The 17500-nt window shown below is 40.6% G+C and overlaps 1 protein-coding gene across 1 annotated transcript in view; it reads right to left on the minus strand.

Moving 5' to 3' along the window:
- The window catches only part of LOC143301791 (uncharacterized), a 73216-nt gene extending 63307 nt beyond the window's left edge, over positions 1 to 9909 (minus strand). Inside the window, exon 1 of the mRNA XM_076616182.1 lies at positions 9552 to 9909. Within this exon, the coding sequence (XP_076472297.1) occupies positions 9552 to 9679 (128 nt within the window). The 5' untranslated portion in view covers positions 9680 to 9909. The remainder of the gene's footprint in view (positions 1 to 9551) is intronic.
- Positions 9910 to 17500: the final 7591 nt, after the last annotated feature.

Here is a 17500-nt window from a genome sequence, read left to right on the forward strand (position 1 = left end):
GGCGGAGTCCCATAGTGTTGATGGGTAATCTTTTGTAGATTGGATATGTGCTTGAAAAAAACAATTTCCGTGAGTGGAGGTCATGAAAGTGCTTTATTTTGGACAGTTGATGGTTCCTCTGGGCTGTCTTTTTGCAAAGGGAAGTTATGTGAGGAATCCAAGTGAGATTATTGTCTAATACGACTCCCAGAACCTTATGATCACTAACCTGTTCAATAGGTACATTTCTAAGTTGGATGGAAGGAAATTTATCGATAGTGTTTTGCCTCTTTTGTTTGGTGGTGATCAACATGCATTTTGTTTTTAGTGGATGAAGAGACATGTGGTTAAGTTCAGTCCATTGAACGAGTTCATTAGTACTTTCTTGTAAGTCTTTAGCAAGAGCGTTGATATCGGTATGGGATGTGTGGATTGTTGTAACATCCGCAAAGAGTTCGCACGCGGATTTTATATGGAGAGGCAGGTTATTTATGAATATTGAGAATAGCAAAGGGCCTAAAAACAGACCAACTAAGATGATTTCCTTTGACTCTAAAGTGACAGTGTCCATCATTGCAGTAAATCTGTCTAACCAGTTTATGCGTTCTGTGGGATTCCTATAACAGAAACCAATGAAAACTGAGGGGGTGTTCTTGAGCTTGACTTCTATCCACAATGATTCTACATCGTGTTGCTCTAGATTTGGTAGACGTTTGAAGGTGAGGGATTCGCTGACATAGACAAGGAGACCAGTCTCTCTGGCTTTGGTGGAGTCACCAGTCATTTCGGATTATATTATATCCTGGGATGTACATGTCAGCATCACTGATATGTTCGGAAAGTCTCGATTCTGAAAGTCCAAGTACATGAAACGGCTTTCCATGGTTAGTTAGTAGGGAGGATATTTCAGCAGTTTTATGAACTGCATGGTTGATATTCAAATGGGCAATCCGTAGACCTTCTTTTGATGACCATACTTTTTGGTGTGTGGTCATTTTTATGTTTAATATGTGGGGATTATATATACTTGTCAATGGAAGGGTGAAAACTGAAAACTGAAATAATAATAATAATAATAATAATAATAAGAGCAAGCTGAAACACTCTCAATACTATATCAAAACGAAATAGTTCAATCCAGGAGTGAGAAAATGTAATAATAACACAATAGTTCAATCCAAGAAGCGAGACGATGTGAAAATAATCACAATCGTTCAAAACCAAGAAGCGAGAACAGATGAGCACAGGATGTTTCAGTTCAGATGTCTCATGTCTTATATAATCTTTGGTACGTGCACACATCAGTTCACAACAGTTTGATCGTTTAGCATTGAAAGCGTCTGACTAGTGTAAAATAATGTTTGGAACGTTTTCCCATTAGACCACGTCAGCTGGTTCACTGAGTGTTAAAAAGTGTTCCGTACAATTTATTTTCTTCTTCTAGCACACCAGTCAAAACACAGGCATAAAGATTACAGTAAAAAAATAAAAATAAAATAATATAAGATAAGATAAAATAAAACAAGAAGAAGAAGAAGACAATATTTGATATTAAACAGCAGTTAGTGGGTTCTGTCTCCAACAGTTGTGTGGTGGGCGTCGGAATAGACACAAACACGTCGGCTAGGATCAAGGCATACACTCAAGAAGAAGAGACAAAATATTGTCGACACAGCACTCGTGCGTATCCAGAACTTAACCCGATCGCTGAAGTTAGTGGTCGGAATAGTCACAAATACGTAGTTTTGAGTCAAGGTACTTTCAAGTAGAAGTGGAAAATCGGCGACACTGCAAACGTCCGTGAGAAAGGTGGGAACGAACACACACACACACACACACACACACACACACACACACACATGCACGTACGCAAGCACGCACACACACACACACACACACACACACACACACACACACACACACACACACACACACACACACTTTCTATTGAGCAGTGATCGGACTTTGTAGTAGCTGAAGCACCTGAGGACAGGGTAATTGTTGGGAGTGTCACGCGATGGGTGAAGCGTGTTGGTGTGGTGTGTGGTTGTAAAGTGGCTGTAATTGGGGGGCGGGGGAGGGCCGGGTGGAGGAGGCTGAGCCAGGAACCTCTTCAGCAGTGGTCCTGACTGGTACCTGGAAGTCGATAATGGGGTATTTTAAGTTGCGTGCGATTTTGAGGACGCGAGTAAGGCGGTTTGATACAGGTCTTTTTTTTTTTTTCGGGGCGTTGCTCTTGGCGATGAACGTCGATCTGTTGCTGACAAAGGTCAGGTTCAGGGCGTCACACGTCAGTTGAATGTTGCTATTAGTGTTGGTGATGGCTGGATTCATGGGGTGTTGACCTCGGGCCGGGAGAAAAAAGGAAACGATGGTGGCAGCTGAAGGAAATTTGGTTGAGCATTTGGTAAGCACCGTTCTTACGTCTTTGGTTTGTATCTCGCCACGACTGCAGTCGTTGATTCCGACATGGAGAACCCATCTGGAGATGCTGGGGTTGGGAGACAGGGTGTCAAGCCAGCATGGCAGATCTGTTGTGGTCAAATCAGGGGAGACTATTTTCTGAATGTAACAGAACTGACCAGTGTTCATTTTCTCTGGCTTCAATTGGCTTAAACCTATCACCAACAGTCAATTTAGAGTACAAAATTCCCTTGTGGTATAAACACAGAAAAGACAGTGGCTAAGAATACCGGGGAATTCCCCCTGCGATGTAGAGAAAATACGGTCTATCCTACCACTGAACATTAAGAGCAGTAGGTTCATGGATAACAGACCAATGAATGGTCACCTTTCAGTGACATGGGTCCTCTACCACGCCTGTGCATAAATGCGAGCTTGGCGGTGAAAGAGTTAAGTTGAAGTCTCCGATGATGAGATAGTCAGTCATTTCTTGAATTCTGGTCAGGAGTAGACTGTTTGGTGATGACACTGCAGGTTCATCACGATGGGGACCAACTGAGATAATTACAGGGATCGCCCTGTGTTCTGTGGTGGGGTCCAGGGGGCTGAAGGGGGTGTGTACAGGGATGGAGTACACAGGGCCAGGAGGGGGTGTTGACGACACTGGTGGCTGTGGACTGTGCAGCACTCGTCGCTGAGCACTGCCTGGGAGGGAGAAGGGTTGACCTCTGGTAACAGCAGGAGGGCTGGTGGAGATGACTTGGTGGAATGGTGTGTGTGGGGGGGAACCCCTAGCGGCACTGAGAGAGAGGGGGGGGGGGAGAGAGAGAGAAAGGATAATAATAATAATAATAATACTAATATAATTATATAGCGCCGAATCTTGTGCAGAGATAAATCAAAGCGCTTTCGCACCAGTCACTCACACGCATGCATAACTCTAAAACTGGAGAAACTGAAGACAAGGAAGAGGCAGGGAAGGGAGTCTATTTTGGGAAGAGGTAGTTTTTAAGGCCAGACTTGATACCTTACCTACGCTCTTAACACGCTGATCAGAGAACTTGAGAACCTAGCACTGAAACTGGAAAACTCGACTAGGGGAAGGAGAGAAGTTTGATTGATAAGAATATCTATCTAAATAGCGCATATCCTCGATCCGAGACCAAGCTATGTGCGCTTTACAAGCCCGGAGACATTTGTACAACAGGCTGCATGCCTGCCTGGGCAGAGCCGATCGAGAGGTGGCCTGCGCTCATCATTCGTTTCCCCTGTGTTTCATTCTGTCAGTGGCACACACACACACACACACACACACACACACACACACACTAGTGCCGCGCGCGTGCGTGCACACACACATACATACATATGCGCGTGCGCAGGCACACACACACACACACACACACACACACACACACACACACACACACAACCCACCCAGACCCTCTCGCACCCCCCCCCCCACTCAACCCCCCCCCCACCCCCAAACCCCCCCCCGGCCCCCCCCACCACCCCCCCACACACACACACATACACATGCATATTTTAGGACATTACACTATGAAATTTTCCCAGGGAAAACTGTCTTGCCGTGGGCTCTTTTCCGTGCGCTAAACGGTTTGCTTGCTACCCACTAGACCTCTGATTATCGTCTCATCCGAAAGACTAGCGTCATGTCCACCACTCCAAGTTTCGTGCAGTGTGGGTGGGGTGGCGGGGGGAGGGGGGGGGGGGCGGGCATTCTGGGGAATGTGAGATTCGAACCCGCATGTTCAGGTTCTCTCGCATCCCAGGCGGACGTTCTACCACTAGGCTAACACTCCACTCGAGGAGTAAAGGGCGACGTTCAAACCTGGTGTTCTCCCAGCGTCGGCAGCTTGCAACGAATGTGCAATCGATCTGACTCATTTGTTGTTGGAACTGGTGTTAAGTAATACACTTTTTTGTTATTTGTTTTTGTTTTAATGACACTGCTGCATTAAAACAAAAAACAAAACAAAACAAAACAAAACAACAAACAAACAAACAAACAAACAACTACAACAACAACAAAAGCAAACAATAACAACAACGACAAAAAAACAAGAAAGGCAAGACCTTCAAGACTCACATGTGACACACACTTAAAGAAACGACATTAATAATAATAATAATAATAATAATAATAATAATTATGACGACGACGACGGCGACGACGATGACAACAACAACAACAACAACAATAATAATAATAATAATAGGAGGAGGAGGAGGAGGAGGAGAAGAAGAAGTTTGTTGAAATGTGTTCTCTATTCGTTATTATTAGTATATATAGCTTCAAGCTAGAAAAAAAATAAAAATTAAAAAAAAGGTCTGCGAAGCCGATTCGAACCATGGATGTCCAGGTCGAAAATGCGTGGTTTTATGCACTGCACTTAGGTAGGTTCAACAATGACGTTCACAAAAAAATATTATTTGAGCATGTTCTTTTGGCGGAATAAATCGACAAAGGTGACCGAAATGATAACACCGTTTCAATTATGTTATTTTGGTATATCTCGGACATTTAAGAATTTCTTTCAAGTCCAAGGCAGAGGAGACGTTCCCATCGCCTCAAACACACTGGAATATGTGTCCGTTTTGATAGATCTGCAGATATCTGTGTTCGACAAGCTTGTTTTTACACTCACTGAGATACCGTCCTTTCAATATTTCTTTTCTTTTCATTCTACTTAATTTAGTATCCACTTTAAAACATTCATATGTAATAAACACGTTGATGATTATTTCAGAAATTCTTTTAATTCGGCGGTAAAGGAGACGTTCCCATCGCGTCAGGCTATGCAACATGATTTGTCAAGATCTGCACAGAGCAGTGTAGACAAGGCTGACATTAACTCAGTGAAACGATTGATTCAAATTTTCGTTTCTGTTCATTCTAGTTAACTCAGTATCCTTTACTTTACTTTTTCCTTCCGCTTGTACCGGTGGGCGTCGCGGGGAGATGCAGTTGTCTGTCTGCAGCAAGGCGAGTGGCCTGGAGGAGGGACATCTCGTGGGCTCTGAGGGTGTCTGCCACTGAGTCGCTCCAGCGCCGTCTTGGTCTTCCTCTGGCTCTCCAGCCAGAGTATTTGGTGTTGTATTACCGAAGAGCTGGTTGTTTCAGAGGCATACGTGTGAGGTGTCCAAACCACTTGATCCTCTGTTGTTCTATGTGTTGTAGTACTGGTTTTGTTCCTGCCATGTCTCGTATCACCTCATTCCTGATCTTGTCTCTCCTGGTCTTGTTCACTGCTTTTCTCAAGCATTTCATTTCACGGGTGACCAGTTTTCTCTTGAGGGCTTTTGTTAAGGACCATGTCTGGCACTGGTATGTGAGAGTTGGTAGGTAAATCGCGTTGATTTACCTACCAACTCAGTGTCCACTTTAGAATATTCATATGCAATGAACGCGTCAATAATGTAGTTAGTGTCAATGTATGTGATCTGTCCAGAATTTTTATTTCTTTGCTTTTAATTGCGAATAAGAGAAATGAAGTAACTGCGTCCTCTTACGTGACAATAGGGCAGCTGCTAATGGGTAACAGCGTTTCCGGAATCCGGAACGAGCATCAACGACATAAACCGTTAATGATTCCGAAATACGGCTAAATACGGGAGACGTACAACCTAATATTGGTATAAATGTGAAGATGTTTTTTCAATATGTTTAAGCCAAATTTTCTATTGGCAGACAAAGTATTTCCAGAGAAAATGGCAATGTTAAAGTTTGCCACGGACACACACACACACACACACACACACACACACATATATATATATATATATATATATATATATATATATATATATATATATATATATATATACACACACAGAGAGAGAGAGAGAGTTGTTTCTTTTTAACGAAAGATAATGTAATGTTCTTTTCGCACCAGTTGACTGCCATAAGTCTACGCTCGAAGTGCATCAATACTTCCCTTCCAGCAACCGATGGACTTTTCTTCTTTCTTTCTGTCCTGTGCGTGCCGATGCATTGCCTAGCAAGACGGTAGGAATGTCAAAAACTTTCCGCAATACCTTGCGTGCATCCGTTTGAGATTATTGCAAGCCGTAGTGGTAATAGTAGCAGTAGTAGTGGTAGCAGCAGTAGTAGTAATGGTGGTGGTGGTGGTGGTAGTTGTAGTATTGGTGGTGGCTATAGCAGTAGCAGCAGCAGCAACAACAGTAGTAGTAGTAGTAGTAGTAGTTCCTTCATTGAACGTCTTAGCAAACAATGTGACGTTACATGAATGTGTGTGTGTGTGTGTGTGTGTGTGTGTGTGTGTGCGTGTGTGCGTGTGTGTGTGTGTGTGTGTGTGTGTGTGCGCGCGTTCGTTCTTTAGTTTAGCGTCTTTTCACTATCAGTGATATCAGACGATTAAAGAGAGAGAGAGAGAGAGAGAGAGAGAGAGAGAGAAGGGAGGAGGAAAACAGAAAAGTTAGAAAACGACTAAAAATACATAAATTACATTATAGGAATGTAGAAATAGGGTTATGAATTGATGCCTGAGAATGTTCGACCATAAGAACCTCGTCAGAAATAACTTTCTAAAAATCATCTGCAGAATAGTTATTCTCTCCGAAATACTTAGGCAAGAAGGTACGTACCTGCTGACAGTGAAACAAACAATGATGCAAGCTGAAATGCTTACCACAAAAGCATGTAACATTTTTACCATACTTTGTCTTCAGCGCATCAAGTTTTATACGGTAGAAAGTAGAGGTTACTAATCTTGTATAGCAAGCTGATGGATTCGGTATCTTTTCTTTAATGATATTCTCTGGGAATAATGTCCCTTTATGTTTTAAAAACTTTTCCTTCCATCGGTTATGAAATCGACACCATGCTGATTTTTCAAACAAAGTGAATGCTTCTTTTACGGAAAGACGGACGTGTATTTTTGTCGATTTTTTCTTAATCTTGTACTCCTCTTTTAGCAGTTTCATTGCCATGAATGCCCACACGAGAAGACACCCAACAAAAACTGACCTCAGTCACTTTAATCTTCAATGTACTAAATGATTTGCCTCAATAACTAAGTCAAGTCTTGTTTCAAGACTAAATAATTCTGGAGCATAAAGTACTGATTTGAAATTAACAAAGAATGCTATTTTCGAGAAAACTATTTAATGGCTCACTAAGCAGTTCAGAGCTTGTATAATAGCAATTAGCTCAGCCGTGAATATGGAAAGATGTTTTCCAATAAAGTCAGATATTTCAACTTTAAAGGTAGGAATATAGAAAGCCGCACTAGCATTTTTGTCAAGAACAGATCAATCTGTAAATATATGGAGATGATTCTGATATTTTTTCTGTCATATAAATTCTGGCAGCACTTGTCGGATATCGATGTTTTCTTCCTTTTTTGTTTCAGAATAACTGATATCAAGATCTGCTTTCAACATTTCATTTAAGGGAAGAATTCCGGCTGTTTTCTTATGTTTCCTGGGTGGATGCATGAGAGGACACTCCGAGGGCAATTTTGATAGCCTTACAGTCTACACTTTGAATCTTTTGTAACACATATTTAGGTGCACTGAAAAATATTTCTTGTGCATAGGCTATCTTAGATCTTACAAGGGCCACGGAAAGATAAGTCAATGTTTTTGTATCCATTCCCCAGGGTAAGCGGCTTATAATTTATATAACATTGATACTTTTCCTTGACTTTGTTAAGATGCAATCAAAGCGAATGTTCCATGTCAGCTTTGGAGTAAGATAAACACCTAAAATCTTCACCACCTATTCATAATCAATGACGTCACCAAGTGATTTAGAAATGGGTATGATAGATAAGTTACCACCTTAAACATCATAGATATTTTTTCAGTCGACAAAGCTAGACCATTTTCAAATATATAGTTACCAAGGTTCTCAAGATCAGATTAATACACACGACGTATATAATTCTGTGATCTTTGTGGGGTTGACTTTTTTTTAGGTTAGCACCCATCCACATACATATATCATCAGCATACTATACTAAAACTACACGATTTGACAATGCCTTTGGGAGATCCTTAATAAGAATATTAAAGAGAATAGGGTCTATAACTGAGCCCTGTAGAATTCCCATGTCAAGTTTATGTGCCAAAGAATAATGTGTTCCCACCCTTGCTTGAATAAATCTATTAGATAAAAAGCTTTTTATATACCCATAGAGATAACCAGATATACCAACTGATCTCAGTTTGTATAACAGACGTGCGTGCGTGTGTTTGTGTGCGTGTGTTTGTGTGTGTGTGTGTGTGTGTGTGTGTGTGTTTGCGCGCGCCTACGTGCGTGTGTTCGTGTGTGCGTGGGTTTATCTGTGCGCGTATGGTTTGTTTGTTTGTGTGTGTGTGTGTGTGTGTGTGTGTGTGCGTGTCTGTGTATGTGCGTGCCTCTGTGCGCACGCGTGAGCGTTTGTAGTTGCATGTTATATATACGTGTGTGTGTGTGTGTGCAAGGTAATGTGTGTGTGTGTGTGTGTGTGTGTGTGTGTTGGAGCTCATGTACGTTTATATGCATTTGACTGTACTTTCATATCTGTGAAACTGCATGTTTGGTGCATTTCTGTTATGCATGTGTGGGTGTATGTGTGAATGTGTGTCGTGATATTTTACATTCATTCGCTTAATTATCACCATTGTTGTCTTATTTATTTATTTATTTATTTTTTATTATTATCATTTTATTAGTATTACTATTATTATTACTACTACCTTTTTCTATATTATAATTACTATTTATTTATTTATTTATTTATTTATGTAAGCTTATCTATTATTTATTCCCCCCCCCCTTTTTTTTTTTTTTTTTTTTTTTTTTTTTTTCCAAGGCCTGACTAAGCGCGTTGGGTTACGCTGCTGGTCAGGCATCTGCTTGGCAGATGTGGTGTAGCGTATATGGTTTGTCCGAGCGCAGTGACGCCTCCTTGAGCAACTGAAACTGAAACTGATATACGTGTGTTTGGTTGTGTATGTGTACGCATGTTGTGTGCGGATGCCGGTATGTGTGTGCGTGCGTGTGTGTTTGTACACTTGTCTGAGTGATTGTGTGTGTGCGTGTCTATACGCGCGTGCGTGTGTGCGTGCTCACGTTCGCACGTGTATCTAAAAAAAAAAAAAAAATTAAAAAATAAAATAATGATAAGACGACTACTCACCATCTGGCGTAGGCCTCTAGGTGTGGGTTTACACAGGCAAAGGGTCCCTGCTCCTCACATGAGATATTCCTCATGCTACCGTTTCCGTCGTTTGACAGGGTAGTGTTTCCGTACACTTGTAGCTCCATTATCGTAATTGTTAATGGTTCGCAATCAGGTCGTGGTATCGTACGCCGCTGCCTGCACCATCGTAATTGTAATCATCCGCAATTCGGTCGTGTTATAGCGAAACTGTCCTGTTTCCGCCTTCGTAATCCTGTCTTCGTTACGATATTGTACACTTCTACATCTCTGTCTTCACTCCGCTGTCCTACACTTGTACACTTCTGTCCATTCCGGTATCGTAGACTTCTACACTTCTGTTTTCATTGCGATGTCCTACACTTCTACAATACTGTCTTTATTACGATATCGTACACTTCTACACCTCTGTCTTCACTCCGCTATCCTACACTTGTACACTTATGTCTTTATTACGATATCGTACACTTGTACACTTATGTCTTCATTACGATACCGTACACTTGTACACTTCTGTCTTCATTACGATATCGTACACTTGTACACTTATGTCTTCATTACGATATCGTACACTTGTACGCTTATGTCTTCATTACGATATTGTACACTTCTACACTTATGTCTTCATTACGATATCGTTCACTGTTACACTTCTGTCTGCATTACGATATCGTTCACTGTTACACTTATGTCTGAGTTCCTTTATCGTACACTTCTACACGCTTGTCTTCACTCCGCTATTGTACACTTCTACACTTCTGTCTTCATGACGATATTGTGCACTTGTACACTTGTCTTCATTACGATACCGTACACTTGTACACTTCTGTCTTAATGACGATATCGTACACTTCTACACTTCTGTCTTCACTCCGCTATTGTGCACTTGTACACTTGTCTTCATTACGATACCGTACACTTCTACACTTCTGTCTTCATTACGATATCGTACACTTCTACACTTCTGTCTTCATTACGATATCGTACACTTGTACACTTCTGTCTTCATTACGATACCGTACACTTCTACATTTCTGTCTTAATGACGACATCGTACACTTCTGTCTTCATTACGATATCGTACACTTCTACACTTCTGTCTTCACTACGATATCGTGTTGTACACTGATGTATGTCTTCAGAGCACACTTCCGTCTCCGTCAATTATCCAGACACACATCGGCACAATGAACACCACGTTGCTTCACCATATGATGTTCACTTCACTGCTTCCAGTATTCTGCTTCCATAATTATAGTTGTTATCACAATATGACGCTTCTCGTTCATCAACGAGAACCCTGCAACACATTCGCTCCATTTGGCCCACTTTCAATTGTTTCATTTCGATAACGCGGTTTTTTTTTTTTTTTTTTTTTTTTTTTTTAATAATGATAATAATAATATTTATCTCTGCATCTTCAGCTACCTGAGATGACGTTATTGATAAGAACTTGTGACATCAGAAGAAGTGCTTGAGTAGCCCCAAAATACCCACACAAACGTTACGTCTGCAGTGGACAAAAATTAATGAATAAAGAAATAGATACAATGAAATGAATAAGATAAAATGAAATGATAAATACAATATAATATAATACAATATATATATATAATTATAAATAACGCACCACAATCAAACACAATTCAAAGGAAGAAAAAAAAAAAAAAAAAAAAAGAAACAAAGTATCACACCGACAGTAGATTACGTCAGCAATACAACACGTGATGAAGTGAGAGGTCACGTCAGGTTCAGGAAGACGACTCACTGACGTCACGGTAGCACTTTATGGGTGGACCAATCAGCAATGAACACGGATTCACGGTTTGCCGCCGAATCCCAGCTTTCATTATCTGAAATCACATAATAACACAGACAGACAGTCAGTCAATCAAGCGAATAGGCAACATCAACTGCTGAAGAGCAGCAACAGTAGTAGTAGTAGTAGTAGTGGTAGTAGCAGTTCCCTCATTGAACGTCTCAACAACCGATGTGACGTTATATGAAGCTGTGTGTGTGTGTGTGTGTGTGTGTGTGTGTGTGTGTGTGTGTGTGTGTGTGTGTGTGCTAACGCGAGTGTGTTCATGTATTCGTGCGTGCGTGGGTGGGTGTATGTGTGTGTGTGTGTGTGTGTGTGCGTGTGTCTGTGTGTATGTGTCTGTGAGTGTCTCTGCGGCCTTGTGTGTCTTCGTGTCTGTATTTGCGCGTGCGTTTTTGCGCGCGCGCGAGTGTTTGTAGCTGTGAATATAAATGCGTGTGTGGTTGTGTATGTGAACTCATGTTGTGTGTGGATGCGTATGTGTGTGCGTGCGTGTGTACGCTTGTCTTAGTGCTTGTGTGTGTTTAAACGTGCGTGTGTGCGTGCTTACATCCACCGCTGAACACGAACGAAGCGATTCAGCAGCAGTGCAGGGTCTCTTCTGTTATGTGACCTTAGGGCGATATTATAGCATGACACGGCAACAGCATGGGGTATCCTCTGGTGTGTGTGACCTTACGGGCGAACTAACAGTTATGACGGTGCACGGTTTGCTCTGGTATTGATATGAAAGCGACTTCACAGTATGATTCAGCATCTGCGCGGGGTCTACAGTAATATGTGATCTGAAGGTGAGGTGCAGGGTAATGTGTGTGGTGTGTGTGTGTGTGTGTGTGTGTTGGAGCTCATGTACGTTTGTATGTATTTGACTGTGCTTTCATATCTGTGAAACTGCATGTTTGGTGCATATCTGTTATGCATGTGTGGGTGTATGTGTGAATGTGTGTCTTCATGTTTTACATTTATTTGCTTATTTATCATCATTGTTGTCTCTCTCTTTTTTTAATTATTATTATTATTACTACTACCTTTTTCTATATAATAATTATTATTTATTTATTTATGTAAGCTTATCTATTATTTATTCACCTTTTTTTCTTTTCTTTTTTTTTTCTTTTTTTCTCAAGGCCTGACTAAGCGCGTTGGGTTACGCTGCTGGTCAGGCATCTGCTTGGCAGATGTGGTGTAGCGTATATAGTTTTGTCCGAACGCAGTGACGCCTCCTTGAGCTACTGAAACTGAAACTGATGTGATCTGAAGGCGATTTCACAGTATGACAAAACATCGGTGCAGAGTTTCCTCTGGCATGTGACCCTATGGTTGCCTAACAACGATGTCTCCCTGTGGACTTCTGCACAAAGGATTCAATGCAACGAGAGGACAAACTTGAACGTGGCTGTGTATGGAAGTCTAAGCTCTTAGGTCTCGCCCCTATCCCTCACTGTCATTAGTTTCCAAAGAAAACAGTCCTTGAAGACGAACCTATGATCTTCTTCTTCTTCTTCTTCTTCTTCTTCTTCTTCTTCTTCTTTGTTCGTGGGCGGCAGCTCCCAGGTTCACTCGTATGCACACGAATTGGCTTTTACGTGTATGACCGTGTTTTTTTTACCCCGTTTTCGGGGGTAAGCTATGGTCTGAAACGTACACACTCGATACCAAAAATGGGTCTTATTTCACAACCTACAGGTTGTTGTTATTCTTCTTCTTTTTGAATAAACTTTCTCGAGTTGAAAGTTTTATAAGTTTTATAGCCTCTTATCCTATTCTATCGGTGTGAATGGAGAGTTTTGGGGATGAGCGTTGTGGGAATAATTTCACTGAAACGGCTTGGAAAAAATCAAATTGTTCGTTGATGATTCACCTTTGTTACCAGTACGTGGTTTGAAAACCACAGCCAATATTACAAAAAAAATCGATTCACTGCTCATTCACGATGCATTTTAGAATGTTGTTGTTGTTGTTGGTTGTGGTGGTGGTGGTGGTGGTGGGTTTTTTTTTGTGCATTTGTGGTGCGTGTGAGATCTTCAGTTTAACGTCTATTCACTAGACGTGTTATTAGACGGTTTGGTGTGTGTGTGTGTGTGTGTGTGTGTGTGTGTGTGTGTGTGTGTGTGTGTGTGTGTGTGTGTGTGTGTGTGTGTGTGTGTGTGTGTGTGTGCGCGCGCGCACGCGCGCGCGCGCGGTGTATGTATGTGTCTATGTGTGCGCGCTCGCCCCAGTGTACCACCCCCCCCAGTCTTTGTTTACGAGCAATCACACGTTTCCTTCATTGGTCACCTCCATCCCCAAAACGGTCTTTATAACCAGAGCCGACATGTCAAAAAATTGCTTGATTACCCATTCGTGATGCATGTCAGGATGTCGTTTATCCTCCCCCCCCCCCCCCCCCCGCCCCCCGCCCCCCCGCGCCACCCCTGCTCCCCCACCCACTTCAGAATTATCCCAATGGACCCCCCCCCCCCACCATACCCCCGCCCTTCCCCTCTCTCTCTCTCCTGCTGACAGCAACACAAAACAAAAGACAAAAATCGATTCAGACTCTTGACAGGAGTCTCCACTGACACTGATATCCCTGATCAGCTCAAGAGTCTGCAAGCCATCTGGTGATGGCGGTGATTGTGGGTGATGGTGGTGACGATGATGATGGTGGTGGTGATGGTGGTGATGGTGATGATGATGGTGGTGGTGGTGGTGATGGTTTTTGTTTAGAAGTCTGTTTGTCACTTGATGCGATCAACTCTGCAACAGCCCAAAACAGACTTTGTTTAGAAGTTTGTCACTTGATGCGATCAATTCTGCAACAGCCGAAAACAGCTTTTGTTTAGAAGTCTGTTTGTCACTTGATGCGATCAATTCTGCAACAGCCAAAAACAGCCTTTGTTTAGAAGTTTGTCACTTGATGCGATCAATTCTGCAACAGCCAAAAACAGCCTTTGTTTAGAAGTTTGTCACTTGATGCGATCAATTCTGCAACAGCCAAAAACAGCCTTTGTTTAGAAGTTTGTCACTTGATGCGATCAATTCTGCAACAGCCAAAAACAGCTTTTGTTTAGAAGTCTGTCACTTGATGTGATCAATTCTGCAACAGCCAAAAAACAGCCTTTAAAATAATAATAATAATAATAATAATAATAATAATAATAATAATAATAATAATAATAATAATAAAAGTCTGTCTGTCACTTGATGTGATCAATTCTGCAACAGCCAAAAAACAGCCTTTAAAATAATAATAATAATAATAATAATAATAATAATAATAATAATAACAATAATAATAATAATAATAATAATAATAATAATAATAATAATAATAATAATAAAAATAATAATAATAATAATAATAATAATAATAATAATAATAATAATAATAATAATAATAATAATAATAAAAGTCTGTCTGTCACTTGATGTGATCAATTCTGCAACAGCCCCAAACAGCTTTTGTTTTGAAGTCTGTCATTTGTTGCGATCAATTCTGCAACAGCCCAAAAACAGCCTTAAAAATTAATAAAATAAAAGAAGTCTGTCTGTCACTTGATGTGATCAATTCTGCAACAGCCCAAAACAGTTTTTTGTTTAGAAGTCTGTTTGTCACTTGATGCGATCAATTCTGCAACAGCCAAAACAGTTTTTTGTTTAGAAGTCTGTCTGTCACTTGATGTGATCAATTCTGCAACAGCCCAAAACAGTTTTTTGTTTAGAAGTCTGTTTGTCACTTGATGCGATCAATTCTGCAACAGCCAAAACAGTTTTTTGTTTAGAAGTCTGTTTGTCACTTGATGCGATCAATTCTGCAACAGCCCAAAACAGTTTTTTGTTTAGAAGTCTGTTTGTCACTTGATGCGATCAATTCTGCAACAGCCAAAACAGTTTTTTGTTTAGAAGTCTGTTTGTCACTTGATGCGATCAATTCTGCAACAGCCCAAAACAGTTTTTTGTTTAGAAGTCTGTTTGTCACTTGATGCGATCAATTCTGCAACAGCCAAAACAGTTTTTTGTTTAGAAGTCTGTTTGTCACTTGATGCGATCAATTCTGCAACAGCCCAAAACAGTTTTTTGTTTAGAAGTCTGTTTGTCACTTGATGCGATCAATTCTGCAACAGCCAAAACAGTTTTTTGTTTAGAAGTCTGTTTGTCACTTGATGCGATCAATTCTGCAACAGCCAAAAAACAGCCTTTAAAATAATAATAATAATAATAATAATAATAATAATAATAATAATAATAATAAAAGAAGTCTGTCTGTCACTTGATGTGATCAATTCTGCAACAGCCCAAAACAGCTTTTGTTTAGAAGTCTGTCATTTGATGCGATCAACTCTGCAACAGCCAAAAACAGCTTTTGTTTAAATGTCTGTCTGTCACTTGATGCGATCAATTCTGCAACAGCCAAAAAACAGCCTTTAAAATAATAATAATAATAATAATAATAATAATAATAATAATAATAATAATAATAATAATAATAATAAAAGAAGTCTGTCTGTCACTTGATGTGATCAATTCTGCAACAGCCAAAACAGTTTTTGTTTAGAAGTCTGTCACTTGATGCGATCAATTCTGCAACAGCCAAAAACAGCTTTTGTTTGGAAGTTTGTCACTTGTTGCGATCAGTTCTGCAACAGCCCAAAACAGCTTTTGTTTAGAAGTTTGTCACTTGATGCGATCAATTCTGCAACAGCCAAAAACAGCTTTTGTTTAGAAGTCTGTTTGTCACTTGATGCGATCAATTCTGCAACAGCCAAAACAGTTTTTGTTTAGAAGTCTGTTTGTCACTTGATGCGATCAATTCTGCAACAGTCAAAAAACAGCCTTTAAAATAATAATAATAATAATAATAATAATAATAATAATAATAAAGAAGTCTGTCTGTCACTTGATGTGATCAATTCTGCAACAGCCCCAAACAGCTTTTGTTTTGAAGTCTGTCATTTGATGCGATCAATTCTGCAACAGCCCAAAACAGCTTTTGTTTAGAAGTCTGTCATTTGATCCGATCAACTCTGCAACAGCCCAAAAACAGCTTTTGTTTGGAAGTGTGTCCGTCACTTGTTGTGATCAGTTCTGCAACAGCCCAAAACAGCTTTTGTTTCAGTTTCAGTTTCAATGAGGGAGATGTCAAAGGATGCGGACTCATCCATATACGCTACAACCTATCTTGCATATCAGCTGAAGACTATATGAAAATAGATGAATAATAAAGAATACATTAAAATGGGGGAAAAAAAGAGCAACATGCCTAATCTTCGCATACAAAAAACAAACAAACAAAACAAAAACCCGCTGTTCACACCACAAACATCAGAAACAGAAAGGATAACGACTGGCAAAGAACAACATCAAGAAAAGAGGGCCAATAACAATGATGGTAATAATGATGATAATGATAATCATGATAATAACAATGATAGCAATAACACTGCTGCTACTACTACCACCACCACCACCACCACCACCACCACTACTACTACTACTATCACCAATGATGGTATAAAGAATGATAATAGTGATGACAAAAATGATGATGGTGATGATGACATTAACAACAACAACAACAACAATAATAATAATAATAATAATAATAATAATAATAATAATAATGCAGAGTTCAGGGGATATGAAGTTCTTTTCTTCTTTCTTTCTTTCTTTATTATTTTGTTGTTGTTGTTGAGTGCTTGAGGAGACTACTACACATCTCCTACAAGGAGCACAAGACCAATGACTATGTGCGGAACCTGGTCAGCAACCTTGTTGGGCCCCAAGAACCACTGCTGGCGACTGTCAAACGACGGAAGATGGCATGGTTTGGTCACGTCATACGACATAACACCCTCTCCAAAACCATCCTGCAAGGGACTGTAAAGGGAGGGCGCAGACGGGGGCGGCAGAGAAAGAGCTGGTCCGACAACGTCAAGGAATGGACCAAAATGACGATGCCAGATCTCCTCACGACAGCTGCCAACAGAACGGCGTGGCGAGCTATGACATTATCCTCATGTCCCCCCCAACGACCCCAGCGGTCGAGGGAGTGAGTGAGTGATTGTGTTGTTGTTGTGTCATTATTATTATCATTATCATTGTAGGGAGGAGAGGGGGAGGAATAGAG

Source organism: Babylonia areolata, chromosome 28 (genome assembly GCF_041734735.1).
Source record: "Babylonia areolata isolate BAREFJ2019XMU chromosome 28, ASM4173473v1, whole genome shotgun sequence".
NCBI classification, from domain to species: Eukaryota; Metazoa; Mollusca; class Gastropoda; order Neogastropoda; family Buccinidae; genus Babylonia; species Babylonia areolata.